At 39.1% G+C, this 18,374-nt stretch overlaps 1 protein-coding gene across 4 annotated transcripts in view; it reads right to left on the reverse strand.

Annotated features, from left to right (window-relative positions):
• Positions 1 to 13,305: 13,305 nt before the first annotated feature.
• Positions 13,306 to 18,374, reverse strand: part of znf618 (zinc finger protein 618) — a 44,187-nt gene continuing 39,118 nt past the window's right edge. For all 4 annotated transcript variants that reach the window (XM_063478449.2, XM_063478447.2, XM_063478448.2 and 1 more), the window contains one exon: positions 13,306 to 18,238. In XM_063478449.2, coding sequence (XP_063334519.1) covers positions 17,690 to 18,238 — 549 coding nt within the window. In that variant the 3' untranslated portion in view covers positions 13,306 to 17,689. The remainder of the gene's footprint in view (positions 18,239 to 18,374) is intronic.

Genomic DNA, 18,374 nt, shown 5'->3' on the forward strand with positions numbered 1-18,374 from the left:
GCATACTCATGTGAAATGTTATTCATAGTGAGGACAGGTCAGATTACTGCTTTGTATGATACATAAAATCAGTACACTGGATTACTTTGTGGATGAAGAGTGAAATGTCAATAATTGTGTGTTTAAATCACATCAGTTGAGGTCAGCAAATCAAACCGCCCCATGTCACATCACAGGTCACTATACATCACAGTGTACAGTCAAAAAATAACTCAGGCACATGATTGGGAGCTTGTTTTATATCTTTAATTTAATGATAGCTTCTGGGAGCACTTGCATCCCTCTCCTGTGACACATTACATCCTCACTAGCCTCCCATTCTGCTCCTATGTCCTGCCTTATCGAAGTGAAAGATAATTTATTAGTCATACCTTCCAGGTATAGAGCAACAGAAAGTGGCAGGAAGACAGGATGTGACCATAGACTGTATATAAAACAATTTAACAACGTCAGAGTGTGAAGAGCAAAGTCAGTGTAGAAAAGCCTTAAACCACCATTCTTTTAAATGGCCAGGAGAGGACGACTTGTCAGCTGCAAAAATAAGCCCAGTTACATCGAAGTTCATGAAAGCATGAGTGTAACATGAGCTCTAGATACAATAATAGATATCTTATTATAGTGTGTTCATTTAGTAAACTATGATCAAACTTAGAGTAGATGAAACGTAAAGCAAGGAATGCTTAAGGGCAAAGCTACTTTGTAGCTAGTAAATTTTTTAATCTATTCATATATATATAAAGAAATTTCTACATATAAATTGGATGAGTGTGTTGGCAAAGGACAGGAATTTTAGTATTTGAAAGAATATTTTTTTCTGTTTATAGTCCATGTTGAACTGACTAAACATGCTTTGTTTACAAGCTGGTGAAGCGTCAGAGTGGAGAGTGAAAAGGGATTTACTGAAACGCAATGTTGAAGCCATGGACTCATCATACTGATTTTATTTCCGCTAAGCAGTTTGGAGTTGAACCATCAGCTTTAACCACAGGAACACTCACAAACCTACAAACTTTTTTCATCCTGCAGCACGCAAACACATACTCAAGAGAAGTCCATACATACATCTGTGTTTATTTAAAAAGTAGCACCTCATTAAAACTAACCAAGCTAACAGGTAAGAAATTGAAATTTTTTTAATTTCTTCTGCTTTTTCGCACAAAAAATAAAAGAATAGTGATGTAGGTAAAATTTTGGTGGAGGTAACCACTGCATTGTGCTCTTTCTTTCTTTTTTTTAAAGCTATAAGTTAGCTTATATAGAGTGCTAATTCATTAGCTAACACTTCCAAGATTGGTTAGCAGGCTGCATTCGTAAACTGTCCTAGTACAATTCAGGGACACACAGGTAATTAATTGTAAAATAAAATGGAATTTAACTCCCCAAAATTTAAATACAAACTTACTGGCTGATCTGTATTACACAGCAAACCATAATATTTTTTAGATAACTGATTTTAAAATGGTCCAAAATAGCTACAACAGCACACTCACGTGAGGAGGTCCAATCTAGTAACTAAAATGTAACTAGTGAATTCTGTCAATCAACATGGCCACACCCCTAGCTCAGTTATTCAGGTACATGAAATATGGTATGAAGTGGGAAATAATCCATACAGGCCAAAAACATTTTGTACCAGGCTATAAATTTGCTTTATAATGCTCTAAAGTTGATCATTTTAACATAGGCATCTATGGAGCCAGCCTCAAATAGCACCTAGAGGAATTGCAGTTTATGCCACTTCCACATTACTGGCTTACTTTTTCAACTCTAGGGGTTGCCCCTTGGTCTGAATAATATGGCTTAAACTTATTGAAGATTGAACTGTGGCTTTATAGATGGATATTTTGACCCTCTTGAGACGGAAGCAATTTTTTAAAAGTTGTATAATACCTGGAAAAATTGTTTAACGGGATTTTTAAGGAAATGCAGAATTGTACTGAACACTTTTATAGCCTCCATACATAAATGTGCACTAGCAGTGTGTTCCTCATCTTCACATCCTGGATTTTAGCCACTGTTGTGAGCTGTGTGGTAAACAATAACCCATTATAGGTCCCCGATGGCAACCAAGGCTTGCCCTTGGTTTAACTCTACTGCTTGTGGGGGAAAAATTATATGTGCAGGGGTGCAGAGTACGGCACAGTCAGCACACCATCGCTTACCACTACTACTGCCCCTCCGTCTAGACTTTAGAGCACGTCCATATGGAGATGATTAAAAAGCTCATTAGCCTGCCTACTTGAAATACAGTTGCAGTGACGCTTGTCCATAAAAACACAAAGCAGACCGGTTTCTGCAGCGGTATTAACCAGGTTGAGGCATCAAGTCCCCAGGACTGACAACAATTTGGCACAAACCCCCTGTTCACCAAATGATGACTGAAACTGAATGCGTTCCAAGAAAGAAATAAGGAAAGAAATTATTTCTTGGAAGACTTCTAGAACTATTTGCTTGAGGTAGTCTGAGCCATCTGGGTGAGGAAGACTGGAAAAATGTCTGGTAAGGTGAATGGGATATGGCCCATTAGAAGAAAAATGGCTTGGTCTTATTAAAAACATTTAGGGCGACCGAAGACTTGCTTTAAAAGGCAAGCAGAGATTTGTGGAGAGTGCAAAAACTAAATCCGTGCAACACCCATTCCCTGTTTCTCACTAGTGAATTTGAAGCACGAGATTTAAAAGATTCGCTGGACCAAAAGTCAGATGCTCCGTGCTTTGCAAGAAAAGGGAGGTGCGTATGCATTCATGGCCACTCGTGTTGTAGCGCACGTTGTAGAAATTTGTTTTTAACACTGTACCATCAAGAAGGTGTTCCAACAGGCTTGGATCAGGCTGATCAGGAAACCTCATGTAACGACATCTTGTATTGTGAACATGTACATTTGTGTATCAGTTTATGTTACTATGAAAATAAATTTGCTACAGTCAGTAATTCCAGTAACGTAAATGTTGCTTATTAATGAGTTCTTTAAAGTTTGACAGAGATTTTGTGTTAGCAACTGATTTCTATTCACAACCCACAAATTGTTATTTATTTTTTAGCAAGCAGGCTGTAGGTGAAAGCTGGGGGTTGTGGAACTTTGATAAACCCAATGTCCCTTTCCGGCACCAACCAACCAACAGAGAAGTCATAAAAACACCTTTATAACTCTTAAGAGACAGAGAAGAGGTAAAGGTAAAGATCAGAACTTACATCAGGTGAACAGAAATAAATTAAATGCTATTCTGTATCTACGTTGTTGTGTAGACTGGCACTTAATACCTGCAAGAACAGTTGTAAAAATATTGAAAAGTTAGATATTAGTGTTAGTTACACAAATGACACTGTTAATATTCCTCTTCAGCATTCTGAAAACACACAATAACTGTGTGCACTTGCAGATTGAATACATACAACTGTTTTGCAGTACCCTATTGCTCTGCAATCAGAAAAGTCAACACAACTGGGATATTTGCATGAGCTGTACATGCAAGAGTGACTAAGACTGAAGCCTGTCACAAAATGGACAAGTTCTGCTAAAGAATGAACAAAGTCAATATTCTTTCAAGTATCCTCTGTGAGCACTTTACAAGTTTCAGGTTTCACAGCTATGAAAGTTTTCGCTTTAGTAATAGAACCAAGCCTCATTGCTAAACATCTTTGAGGTTTTGTGCTTCATTGGCGGGGCAATATTTGCACTAACATGAACAATAAATGGAATAACTTTGTTCACAATGTTCAGAAAGCACAGAGGTGCATGGAGAGGTCCCAGTAGAGTCATGGCCTTGTGCATGTAGCACACTATGGTTTATCTGAATGACTGTCTTTGAATGGACTGTGGCTGAACGGAAATAGCTTCATTGAGAGCCTGGAAGCATGTTAAATACAAAGCTTGAACATGAACAAATATTTTGTGTGTCAGTGTAAATGGGCTAACACCAGTTAATTTCACATTTACATGGAAAACAGTATACATCCTGCTCTTTGTTTGAATGGCAACTTTTCAAAGCGTTCTTGACTTGCATCAGGTGTTTTTGGTTGGTCGGTTTGTGTGGTGAAACCGAGTTAGGACGTTTTAAAGGTGTAGACATTAACAAGGAGGCAAAAGAGCAGGAAACAAAATAAGCGGGACTTTGTAAAGAACATACTTTATGGTCTTATGTGTAATTTGTAATTAGTGTGGTTTGTTGCAAACATCACTGATGCAATGCAAGTACTGGTCCACTAAGAAAGGAAACTTAATGTGTTCAATGAAATGTGCTCAGTACAATGCAAAAAGTCTGTAAGCAGAAAAACACACGCTGCAGAATAAGTCAGCAGCGCATAATGCTACATTGAGATGAGCAAACAATAGGCACGTGCTGATTTGGAGTCAACAATGCAACACTGCACCTTAATGTGTCTGGGCCAAACAATGCAAAAGCCGATTATGCAAATTGGGGTTATCGAGGGCACTGCAATGTAACAATGGCACCAAGTTGATTGGGCTGTGTGCGTGTACACTACCCATCCCCATGGGTTTATTTTTTTCCCCATAGATGCCCTTCCTAAAACCCCCTACCCTGTGGTCTCTTTTGTGAGACCTCATTAGAGACCCCTGTCAATTGGAAGGACAAGGGTCATGGCACAGGATCAGATTGATCGATACCCCCCAGCATGATCAATCAAGTTGTCTTTTGGTTTCCACCAATAGGATACCAGCTTCTACCAAAACAAAGGGGAGAGAGGGGAAAAAGAATGCCAGAAAGAATTAGGAGCATTAAGAATAGGCAGAATGTAAACAAGCCTGCCTGGCTGAACAGAATCCAGAAGCCTCCTTTTTTTCCCCCTCAATTTAGAATGACATTGTCGAGGACAATGTCATTAATGAGTGGCGCTACTCATTGATGAGTGGCCTGCGTCATCATGATGCACCTGTAATGCCCTTGGGTCTTTCTGTGTTTGCTCTAGATTTGCAACACTTTGTGGGAGATTTAGATCAGTGGCTGCACAGTGATCCATTTCCTATGAAATAACAATCGCACGCACACAGACAATGGCTGTCTTCATCTTCTTTAGTGGTCATTTTTTGAGCTAATATTAGGTTAATAGTGGTACACATTTGTCTTTAATCATTACTATGGAAAAATTCCACTTTTTTCTACTTCCATTTAATTATAAATCACCTCATTTCACATTTCTAAATTACAAGTCACAAGCAACCTTTTAGCATTTGCAGAGTTAAGAAAATTGAAATGATCCATTAGCTTTGATTATCAAACAGTCTTAACAAATGGGCCAGGTTTTTTTTTAAGAATCCTTTCAAATTAAAATTGCCCAGTGTGTATTTTCAGAAGAGTGCTGCTTATGAGCCAAGGAATTATTCTCCCTAAGGAATAATTCCAGCCACCAAGGAGTTACAAATCATGGAAATGCAATGATGGAATATAGAAAGGAAAGGTGATTAGTGCTAAATCATTAAAAACATACTTTCTTTACTTCATTTCCCGAGCAACACTTTGCATGACATTAGCTGGCCAAGAGCCAGGCATAAAGGGCGTGCCGTAATGGGCGATTCTGAGGTGAAAGATAATTCTTTTAAAGCTAGCAGCTATACAACACAGTCATGACATGCAGCATCAAAATGGATTTGGGTTTGCACGAACATACTACAGCTTAAAAACAAGAAAAACAAAAGAAGTCTTGAGTCACATGTCGTTTCTTTATATTTTACTGGGAAATGAGATTTAGGTAAGCAGATGCAGTGATTTATTGAAATGTGTTTAAACATACATGGAAATAGACTACATGGGGTAAAAACAAAGATTATACAACTCTAAAAACATAAAAAAAAAAAAACCCACAATTCTCAACATAGCCTGAACTCTGTTTGGGAAGCTTTCTTCAGGAATACAGTACAGCGTTCCTGATTTTTTTAAATATATATATATTTTCCTTCCAGACTTAATTGTATTTTTTTGAAGTGCTCTTGAGCAATACTTCTCTGAGCTCTTTGAAGGTCTTAAAGTTTTTCTTTGTCTTTTTGCCTTTTTTTCCACTCATTTTCAGTCCAGTCCTTGTACCTGACCATTTTTAGAGAAATATTTTTTTGTCCGTTTAACTACTTAATTCTGCCCTATAAATCAATCAAACATAGAAAAGGCACTGAACTCAAGACATGAACCAGTGTTGTGTCCACACATAATGGAAATCTGAGCAAGCAACCAATTTAAATTGTATCTTTAGACCCTTTGGTACTGGTAGCCTGTCACAGAAAAACACAATTTGTTCCAATTTCTTTAGGTGAATCTACAAAAAGCGCCCAAGATAACAGTTCAGTGGGCTCAAAATAGTATTTTTGCACCAACAAGATGATTCCCAAAGAGCTATTACCTGAAAACTTTGTTATATCTCACTATGGTGTGTAGTGTGTCATTAAAAAAAGCGGAGGAAACTGGACAAGTAGAGGGCAAAAAGGGAAGGAGGAGGGAAATAGTATTCCATGACGAATTAAAATCTGACAGTATTTTTCTGCATGGACACGATCCCCAAACCACGTCAGTCGCCATTATGTTTTACAGACGGCTGTAGACACTGTCTCTCCAGACCTCCTCCGTACATACTAACGACAGTTTGAAGCAAAAATTTCAAATTTGCATTCATCACTCTATAAAATCTGTGGTCAATGACTTTCGGTCCAGTTCTTGTGTAATTTGGCATTTATCAGTGTTTCTTTTTTGTAAAGAATGGCTTCTTGGCAGCCATCCTTTCACTTACACTATTTCTGGTGAGGCTTTCGTGAACAGTAGGGTCAGCTGCATCTCTCACGTCCTATGTCAGGATATTTTCCAATTTCTTAAGAACATGACTTTCACATGCAGCTCATCTGCTGTATACTTTTTTTTTTTTTTTTTTTTTTTAGATCTTTCACTTCTTTTTCCTACACCAATTTCCTCAAAGTATTTATTGAAACACTGCACAGCATGTTGAGATATACGTTTTCAGCTGATTGCTCTTTTAGAATCATTTTGTTGGTTCAAAAATCCTATTTCAAGCCCATTTAATTGTGTTATCTTCTGCATTTTTAAAAGATTGCACAACCTCTCCTAGACTTCAGATTGCAGATTGGCCCAAAATTCGGTTTTATTTCTATAAGGCCTACACCCTGAAGCCCCAAAGTATGATGATCTCTCCACTGTGTTTCACAGCTGGATAAGGTTTTTGTTCATCCGCAATGCCTCTTTTCCATAAAACATACACTAACAGTCAGATGTTTGGACACACCTTCTCATTTAATGGTTTTTCTTTATTTTTATGACTTTCTACATTGTAGATACATACTGAAGATATCAAATATATGAAGCAAGATATATGTAGCAAAAAAACTGATAAATAATTCTAAATATGTCTTATATTTTAGATTCCTGGAAGTAGCCACTCTTTGCTTTGTGTACAGCACTGCAAACCCCTGACCTTCTCTCAATGAATTTCATGATGTAGTCACCTGAAATGGTTTTCACTTCACAGGTGAGTCTTGTCAGGGTTCATTTGCAGAATTTTTTGCCTTCTTAATGGGGTTGGGACCATCAGTTGTGTTGTGCAGAAGTCAGGTTGACAGCCTTATTCGACAACTGTTAGAATTCATATTATCGCAAGGACCACTCAGTTACATAAAGAGAAACGACAGTACATCATTCAAGAACTTTGAATGTGTCCCAAAGTGCCTTTAGGTAAAGGTAAACGGATGGTCTCTACATGTATGGTTCCCACCATGAAGCATGGAGGAGGAGGTGTGATGGTGTGGAGGTTCTTTGCTGGTGACACCACTGGAGATTTGTTCAAAACTGAAGGCACACTGAACCAGCATGGCTATCACAGCATCCTGCAGCGAGATGCCATCCCATCTGATTTGTGTTTAGTTGGACCAAAAAACATTTAATGAGAAGGTGTGTCCAAACTTTTGACTGGTAGTGTAGTACACATTTTGCCAAGAAGCTCTACTTTTATCTCATCATTCCACTTGTTAATTTTTCACAGTGGTTATATATTTGCAGTATCCTTCTTTTAGAAATATCACTCTTTTTTTCTTATAGTAGACACATAAAGATTTTAGCAAGTTGTTCTGCATACAATTCCTGCTGTTACCCATGACTTGCATCCAAATCATGGGTAACAGCCATTTGTACACATTTGTACACAGTCCTCTTGTGTTGGATCAGGAACAGTCAGGTCTTAAAAAGTTGTTCTCCAGGCTTTACGAATTTCTCTGATGGTTTTTATGAAGTTGCTGCAATTTTGGCACACTTCACACAAACCAGTCTTTCTGCATTTCTTTATAGGGATGGGTACCTCTTCAGCCCACACTTCCAGTCTCATCTCATTGATTGGAACGCCTCAGGAGGTAGCTTTTAGACCACAGAGGTTCACATAGGTTTACTTCCAGCCTAGACTGTGAAAGTTTAATCAAAGTGTTCAATGAAAGGCATAGAAAGTACAATTTATTTCTCCATTATTAGTTTAGTGAGACTGTGTCTGACTGTCATTGTGATTCAGATGAAGCTCACTAGTTTCACCTCACTACTGTGACAATACTGAAAATTGCAAATGGATCTGAACACCAGACAGAATGATCTTGATCAACTCCGTTTCGATTCCCATTTCCTCCTGATTCAGCTGCTGATTACTGTTTCAGCAGTTTCATTTTTAAGACGTTTAAATGGCGCAGCAGACAGAGGAATTACAAACCGAAGGTGTGAGAATAAGACATAGTAAGCCAAGGCAGAAGAGTCCATTTTTTCCCCCGACTTCTCACATTTTGTAATAACTCTCAGACGATATAATATCTTATTTCAATATACTGCTACTTGTCAAACCTAAGGAGCTCTTGGTGAAGATATACAAGATCATTAATAACAGCATGTGAAGACCAGTGTGAGAAATCCTGAATATAAAAGTTCAGCAAAAGGGTAATGATGTCTTTACTCAAGACAAATAGGGCTGATTCACTGATCCCCAAAATATATGGTCTTCATTAAAAGGGTCTAAAATTCAGGTTAGATAATTGTCTGCCTCTTGTCATTGTCTACAGCTCTCTGAGCCTGCATGGAGAGGCTGGAAGTGCTCCCCGAGATCATGAAAACCATTAATAAATAATAATGGTGAGATCAGGGAGACATCACTGGAGGGCTAAATCTATTCCTTAGAGCAAATTTAACCTTGACCTTCTTATCCCAGTGACCAAGCTTCCCTTCCTTAAGCCAAGGGTCAAGAATCATATTTTCAGCCTAATGTGTCCCCTCAAAGCAGACTCGGATATAAAATATTGAAATGCTACCATTTCTACTGTTATAGGCCTTATCGTCAGACTTTTTTTGTGCTCCTTCAGAAATAATATTATCTACTCCAACAACGCACCGCAGATACATGCAAGGAACACAGAAACTCCTTGATGTTTATCATGTGTGCCAGTAAAGGCATCTAGTTTTCAGTATTTATATCATATTATATCTCACATGGCTTTGGGAAGGGCACAGATGCTCTGAGAGCATCATGAGAAACCACATCATCCTTTGGACAACTACAGGAAGACTGCGAGCCTGTATATGCCGTGCGTGCCTGTGTGCACATGTGTGCCTGCACAGGTGTGTAGAGGGAGTGAAGCAGGCAGGCGAACGGACAGGCGCACTGGGTGCCTGTGAGGTCAGGGGCTAGGTGGAGTGTTAGCGGGAACGACACCTGACAGCAACTCGGTGGATGTGCCCTGGCAGTTCTGTACATTCATGTCACTACTGATAAAAGTCAGCACCTGCTGAGCAGGAGAAACTACAGTGGTGGTGCCACCGGGTCCTCCATACAGGACAAGGAGAGGAGGATGAGAACACTTCCTTCCGCCTGTCCTTCCCTGTCCCTCCAGCGCTCACTGAGCAGACGAGTTGCGACAGCTGTGATAGGTATTGGTTGGGCAGGGGTGAAGGTGCCAACCTTGTCAGTGCCAGAGGTTGGGAGCAAAGCTACATGCACCACCTGATTCGGGCTGGGAAAATGAAACCTGGATGCTTCTCTTGTTGTTGTGTAACAGCCAAGGGCAAAAGGAAGTCTACAGAACTTTCTCTGTTACTAGAAATGTTGCTGGATGGCTGCGTGTGTGTTACCGCCTAAAGTACAGTTATCAACTTAATGAGCTCAATTTTTTTTTAAGGGTCTGTGAGAAGAAGTTCAAATAAAAACGGGCCCAAAAAAGTCAAAGCAGTGAAGGTGGTAAACGTAAGTGGGATATAATGACGTTAATTGTTTTCCTGGAGTCAGGGAATTTTTTTAAGGTTCTCTGGAATCCTCTCACTGTCCAAAATTGCTCACATAGAAGGTTCCAAATTGCCCATATTTAGCAATATAAATATCAGCTAAAACCTTATAATACCCACTGTAAATAACCAGGTAGGTGAATAGTTGATTACATTTTAATCTTTCTTCTTTGCCGTTAACAGTGCAATAGTAATTATTCTGTAATGCACATGTGATGACCACAGTGAGACTGACTCTCAAATTGTCATATTTATGATGCCTAAACCTAACTGCTAGAAAAAGCAATCAAAGTAAACAAAGGGAACAGGGCACAAACCACAGTCTCTAGGTTCACAGTCTTTAGTGACACCTGCCAGCAATCAGAACTTTATAGGAGCCTGCTACATCTAATATCCAAAGAATGTTTACAGATGCACTACCCAGCATTAACCATTAACAAAGATGTATAAACTGCATCTGCAGCTTTACTAAAAATAATAATTAGAAGAAAAATCTAGAAAATTAGCAACCATTTTTCTTATTGTTGCATTGGACTGGCATTTTTATTTTAGCCATGCAGTCATACAGCACTTTCATTCCACTTTGGGTGGAAAAAAGTAGTTAATTTAACAAAAAGTGCATGTCTTTGGGAGGAATTAGGGTAGGTGGAGGAAACTGCCACAGACGTGGCGAGCATTCACACACTCCAACAACAGACAGGCCCCTGGCTGACCAACCAGGTGATTTGAATCAGGAACTTTTTTGCTGTGAGGCAACAGTGCTAACCACTGCACCACTGTGCTCTCAGTAGGTTATTTAGTGCTTGTTAACAGTGCTGGGAAAACTCACAGATTAATGCAAAGTCAGTTAAACTTCAAGGGATACCAGTGGGCCAAGTTAGGACAATCTACACCTATGACAATCCTGCCTTAGTGCAAATCAAAGCGACAACAGGTGCACAAAAGAGGGGACAAGAAGACCATCCTCAAAAGGGAATGGTTTTGCCCATGGTGGCCACTGCGCTCTCCTTATCGCTCCACCACTGATTTTTCTCTACTTTTGCTTTTTTGTCAGTGTCCTCGTCACTGCTGGTAGCTTGAGATGGTAAATTAAGCCTATTGAGGTTTCAGAGGTAAACGAGTTTCTCCACAATGGCACATCTGTGCGTGCTGTCACAGGAATGTTTGCTGTATCTTCCAGCAGTATCAAAAGTATGGAAGAAAACACCAGGGGATGAGCCATTATATAGGAGAGACTACTTAAGTTTACCTAGTTCTCCATTATCCATTAATTAATGGTTATTACCATTCCAGTTTTAACATGACAACCTGCAACATAAATGCAATATAACAAATGCTAACCTTAACCTTTTAAGGAAATAATGGTTGCTGTGACAGAGCAGTAAGTGAGTGGCTCAAGAGTGCGTAAGTAGAGATATTGCTTACCTCTTTAAACTTGAATGAAACAAGTAAGCAAGTTTTCAAAGAAACATAACTTTTTCTCTCATTATTTCAGTACGTAGAATATATACACACCTATATAAAAACAGGCAAATGGACATTTGGGCATCATGCGTAGAAATGTGCAGCTCTTCTGGGTCCCCCACTCCAAAATAGGTGAGGAACGTAATTTAAAGAAATCGTAGGAAATGAAATGCAGTTTTAGCAAATGTTCGACTTTTGGTTCAAATGCTCGGCCATTCCTGAGCCCTGTGTTTGTAGTTCAATTCAACTGAATCTTATAGCACCAAATCACAACAACAGTCAGATCGAGATGCTTTATATCGTAAGGTAAAGACCCTACAATAATATTCTGTGCCCAGGGCTAAGTTTTTAATGTTTGTTCATGTTTGTAACATTAAATGCTGGTTTGCACTGTATTGTTCATTATTTAATTCAAACACTCTGCAGTTGATAAAAAGCCACATTCTGCCACCTAGTGTTCACATTCAGGGGGACAGGGGGAAAGCCCCCTTTACATTCATCTGCTGCCACATTTGTCATATTCACATTACGACGTTTAAATTCACAATTTTAGAACTTGGCAGCAGTGAATAAACAAGTCGTTTTCTCTCTATATGACTTTTGTGCGTGCGTGCTGACCACAGAGCAGCCCCCACACACTCCTCCTTACTTCAGAAAGAGCTGATCTGCAACTTCTCTGTAACCCAGAACAAAACGGAAGCAATTGTCCAGTGGGCGGGTTGTTTTCTACATTTTTCTTCTCCAAATGACTGAAAATGAGGGGCCGGCTCTGGAGCAATTGGTGCCGTAAGCAAAAACAAACTTTGCAAGTCAAAGTAGTAATAGCTTGTGGAAAAATATCACCTTCAGCAGAGGGGTGTTGAAGAAAGGAGGTTAGGTTGCAGAGAGTGTGTGTGTGTGTGTGTGAGTGTGAGGGGGTTGGTGAGGCACTGGAGGAAGAGCGGGGGAGGCCAACTTGGATGCATGTGCTGCAAATTAGGCAGGCAGCCCCTCATGTTGGTAACAGCGGAGGAGGCAAGAGCGCGGGAGTTTCTGCACGGCTGCAGACTGCTGCTTGCACCTTGGGGGATGACTGACCCGGGTGCGAAAAGAGGGAAGCCAACACTAGGCTATGACGAACACTTGCTTGCCAGTGGCCCCCCACCCCCTCTCTCTTTAGCCCTATACGCAGCCCCTGGGGAACCCTTGCACGCACTTAAGCAGCCTCTGCATATCCACTCCCCGTGTGAGTCTTCAGTCGCTCTTTTCTTTAAACAAGACCTCCTTTCCCCTCTACATGTGTTTGAGGCCTGCCGTCCCCTCCTCCCCTCCCTCGGCCACCGCGAAAAGGCTGTGCTTCATTTCGTTCTGGATGGGAGTCTACATTTGTTCTGAAAATAAGCAGCCAGCCTCATTTTGCAGGAATATGCACAAACGTCTTCAAGGTTTCACGCCTGATAAACACAGAAGCAGAGTTCTATTTCACTGCAACACTTGAATACACACTTCCACAAGAAGTACAAACAATACTATCCAGGTAATCTCTCTCCAGTCACACTCACACGCAGATAAATAACATTTCTGCACCACGGTTTGACACAGATTTGGAGTTTATTCACACATAACATACTACAGTGGGTAATGTATTCAAGAAACATTGAACAGCGCTGTCATATGACACAGGAAAAAACAAAACAAAAACAACGAAAAAGACACCGAACCCTTTCTTTGCCATTATATAAAAATAGTGTTGCTACAAAAGTATAAATTAGGTTTACTAATAAGACAACTCAGATCTGAATCTACACAGGAAAATGCTGCCAAAGTGCGATAAAAAGACAAAATGAAGAGAATCAAAACATACTTTTTTTGCGTTTTAGCAGAGTATAAAAAGGAAGAAATACCTGTAAAATAGGATGAAAGCAACACTAATTTCTTAACCTGAATTGATAATACAGACTATAATCCATAGTTAAAACAGAACAGATCTCCATGTTAGCATTCTTATACCACATTTTAACAACCGAACTTTTATTATCTGAATAAGTTAAAATCCTGAAACAAAATAAAACTTACAGCTGATTTCAGTTTTCTAGTAACAGTATCTAAGTTGAGTTTTCTATTATATCAAAACCTTCTGAAATGCTACTGTAGAAAAAGAGGTATAATGTTATTGGTGCTCCCTACTTTATCTCTGAAATGAAGGTGCCCCCTTGTGGCATAAAAACAGCAGTTCTCTTGTATTTACATAATACATCCTCTGAAAATGGATGATGTCAACCCATTAACACCAGTCCACAATCAGCACAGCTACTCCCACCTTGAAAGGTTAGAATTCAGTCCGGGGTTGCTTATCCAACTCCTAATGAGTGTCTTAAACATCAACTGAGAGCCAATATGATTCATTTCCATCTGATGACAGACACTGGCTTATAACGTTATATATCAGAACTCTTATTAAAAGCATGCATATCTTAGATATACTCGTTTAATCAACAAAAGAACGCTATTTCTACAGAAAATTAAGTTGACATCATTACGTCAACAATGGCATTTTGTCCCAGAGCATATCCTATTGAAAATACTTATTTAAAAACTCTAAGAAAAAAATCCCTTCATCATTCAGTTGAGGATAACTTGAAACCACAAATCATTGTACAGTATTTTGACTATGTCTTTGACGAGCCTAAATTTTTGTATGAACATCTGATTTCCAATCTTTAAATTACAACACTACCTTCTGAGTACTGAGGTAAAACATTGGATTGGTAATTAAAAAATTAAATACAATTTACAGCAATTTTTCTTCTTCTTCCTCTTCTTTTTTTTTGATTTTTTTTTACCAAAATATATAAATATATATATTTAAAAAAAACACATTAGATATATTAAGAAAACCATTATGGGGAAAAAAGCATTTATGAAATACTAAATCAAAGCTTGGAGGTAAGGAGGGCTACAGTCTATTAAAAAACATCTTGTGTAGTTATGAACAGTTTGTAATGCAGAGCCTTTGACCTTTAATTGACATAAGGGTTTTAAAGTTTTAATGCCACTAAAACAAAGATGACAAATGTTATGACATAAGTAAAAAGGGCATTCTGGTGTAATAAAAGAATCCGATGTCCAACCATAATCTGATAGTTGCTCCCTCTCTTTTCTTGCGTGTCTTTTTCTGTCATTCTTCACAAACTAAAAGGTTACAGTCACATTAACCTTATATTTAACTGTAAACTGCCCTTCACCAACCCTCGAAAAAGGACGTGATCTTTAGGTTCAAATGCGGATGATTAGCATCGATCGCTACGAGGATGACGGGGCAGCCTTTCAGTCAATAAGCACGATATGCAGAAGCATCAGAGTAGTGACATCAGTTCCAAATACAGTGTGTCAGTGTTTCGATTGGCCGGAAAAATGAACCGATTCAAGGTCAAAAGTGACACTGAAACAGGAAATGAATGTTTGAATGGACCTGTCGTACACAAGCAGCAGCTGAAATGAACGAGACACAATACTGAGAGGGAACACATGTATGTCTGTACCTGAAGTTGCCCGAGGGCTTAAAGTTGGGCAAAAAAAAATTAAATCATACACTGTTTGTTTGTTTTTTACTCTTAATCGTGTAATAAAGTGATATTTAGGTTGGCTGTTAGCATTTAAGAGGCAGGTGATGTAGCCCGAGGCCCTAAAACAAAATAAAATACAAATAAAATCAGCCAAATGACAATTTTCAAAAAGAGTCTCTGATATCTACCACTGAGTCATTTCAGTATACGTTTATACAGTGGATACTTGTTACATGTGGATACTGTGCTACTGTAAAGATTATTACTGACCTCGTGGGAATGAAAAAGATGAAAGCACACATGCTCAGTTAATCTGACATTTTGACAACGAGCACTTTAAAAGTACAGTGGTTGTCCATGAGTCGTTTGAGCACTGGGACACTGCTTTGTTTCCCTTTCTATGCGAATAAAAGAAAAAGTAAAGAAGGCCATTAAACAGTAATATAAAGGCATGATGTTGGCTCTGACTGTAGGATTTAAGGTGATTGCATGAAAGAGACTTAAGGCCCAAAAAACAGAGATAACAAACCAGTACTCGACTAATTAGTACCAGAAGCAACAAACAAGATTTACAGTATAGCTTCCATTCATCCAAGTCATTTTAGGAGGTAAAAGCTCAAGTGTATGTATACTAGGATCCATAAAAAAATAAATAACTTGACATATGCATGCGTTGACTTTAGTAAATGCACAAGCAGAATTTGTCCTGTAAAAAATAAACCCTCAGTGTTTCTTCTCTTGTTTGTTGCGACTGGCACTAACTGTATTTGGGGTGGAACGTTTCACAAAAGTCACGGTTCAGTACGTACCTCGGCATTGAGGTCACAGTTTGGTTTCTTTTCGGTACAGTGAGGAAAAGTGGCGGTGCCTTCTTGGATATGGTCATTCCTGAGAAAATCCCATTGATTTTACAAACAAATAACTGAAAGAGTTTATCCTTGATAATTAACTGTAGGAGTGTGATGAGAACAGTCGGAAAAACTATGGCCTGTGGATAAAGCTTATTGCCTTAAAAATGGAAACGTGTAGCTCACAAAAGGAAGACAGCATGTATATATGAAATTATAAATGCGAAGCGCATAAGTCCCTACTGACAAGTCTTTTCAGACTGAGCTTAAAAAAAAAATAGACTTATAGGTGCAAACAAAGATTTATGCAAGTATCAATTAGCATTTTGCCTCCAAGCGACAGCCTTTCATCTGAGGGAAATGCAAAGGTAAAATGTCTTCAGTGTAAAAACAACTTACGCAATTCTTAATCGGCTACAGAGCTGAGTGATGTAGCAGTACTGGAAACTAACAATGAGATAGCATTATGTGACCCTTTTGACTATCACTGCTCGATATAATGTACGGATTAATCACGTTTTTTTAACTGCCTGTTAGGATATGGTACAGCTGAATGAAATCGAACCACAAACAGATTCTAATGTGATGTTTTCCTCTTTGTAGATGTATGAAAATCACTTGTAAAGAAAAGTCCACCAAAGATCAAGTTTATCATTTCGTCTCTTCTGTGCAAGTCAGTGAGTTTGACTTTTATATCTAGCAGCATAAGACTTGTATCTAGAATGAAAACAAAACGTTGGATCACTTTTCTTTACCATTGGTAACATAAAAAAAGAAAAGCATCACACTTGTTTTGTCTGTGTTTTTCTGCTACTTTTTACTTTTTTAAATGAAAAAGTTGCATGCACTGCATGCGAATCATCTGCAGCTACATTTTAGGACACTGATGCAACCATCAAAGTCAACTGCAATGATTAAGCTCTCAGTTACCTGCCCGTGGCTGAATGTGCTGAAAAATAAACATTTCTATGACTTGTGATAATAAATGATAAACCTATTTGTCAGAGGTGCAATGGCAGTGAAGATCCACCGCTTGATTTTTTTTTGTCATACACCAATGAATATTACTTTAGAGATTGTAAATACCTGGTCAACTTTGACAGTCAATTTTCAGAGGTCTATGACAGGAGCTTCAAGCAATGAATGCTTTACCTGAAAATGTTGTCATCCAGTGAGAATAACAGCATTGTAGCCTTGTAGTAGTTTAGTTAATAGGCTGGAGTAAATCAAATCACTGGCTGTGACAAGACTAAACTCATCCTGCTTATGTGTGCATCCCAAACCGAGGGCAGAGTACCAAACAGGACAATCTTTTGAGAGTTACTGTTCCACCCCTACATTTTGGCCACAGTACTTAACAACTCCATAAAAAATATGTAATACGCCGTATTGTTTTATGGGTGTTTGCAACCTTAACAATGTGACTTTATCTTTAAATATTTGTCTCGAGAAGTATTTAATGTCCATACACATTTATGTTTACAGTTAGTCTAAACCTAAAATATATAAATAATAGTCTTGAGTCATTGGTTGGAGGTGAAGGTTTGGTTGATTAGGTTAGTTAGGTTTTCTTCTAGCCCATGTTAGAGTGAAGGAAAATTAGTTTGTTCATTTCCTCAGCAGTTACCTGCTGCCTCCTCTTCATAGCCAAGCTCTGCTCACACACAGTCACGCACTCTCTGCGTATGCCCACAGCAGGCACTGCAAGTAGCCACAGTGCCAGGCGAGCGAGCCTGGGGAACTTCTCGCCCACTGTTGAGCTCCAATACTGGAAGAGATCGGGTGCACCTTGGAGGAGAGGCTCAGCCAGGTATTGAAAAATCTCTTGTCTAACTTGGCTTTGGCTGTCATCGTTACCAGACACGGTGCAAGATGAGGAGGACCCGCGTGAGGGGCCACCATTGTTTCCACTTCCCTCTACTCGGCTTATTTTAGGAGTGGGGGGGCCATCGGCGTCCCGCTCGTCGCCACCTGAACCTCCACCGCCAGTGATACCACCATCCCTAGTTTCAGCAGCCATTTCGCACGCACGAGAGATTATGTCTTCATGCTGGTAGGCTGGCACTGAACGCAGCTTGAGCTGTGGGTCCAGGACCATAGCAACCTGGTGAGCTCGTTCAACCTGGCAAAAAGGAAAAAAATTATACTGTCAGTACTTCCTCATAGAAAATACTCTACTTATCTTGTTGTTGTTAAACACTGTGTATTGTACAATCAAGATGCAAATATCAGGTGAAATGAATTTTATAAAATAAAAA

Source organism: Pelmatolapia mariae, linkage group LG7, assembly GCF_036321145.2.
Source record: "Pelmatolapia mariae isolate MD_Pm_ZW linkage group LG7, Pm_UMD_F_2, whole genome shotgun sequence".
Taxonomy (NCBI): domain Eukaryota; kingdom Metazoa; phylum Chordata; class Actinopteri; order Cichliformes; family Cichlidae; genus Pelmatolapia; species Pelmatolapia mariae.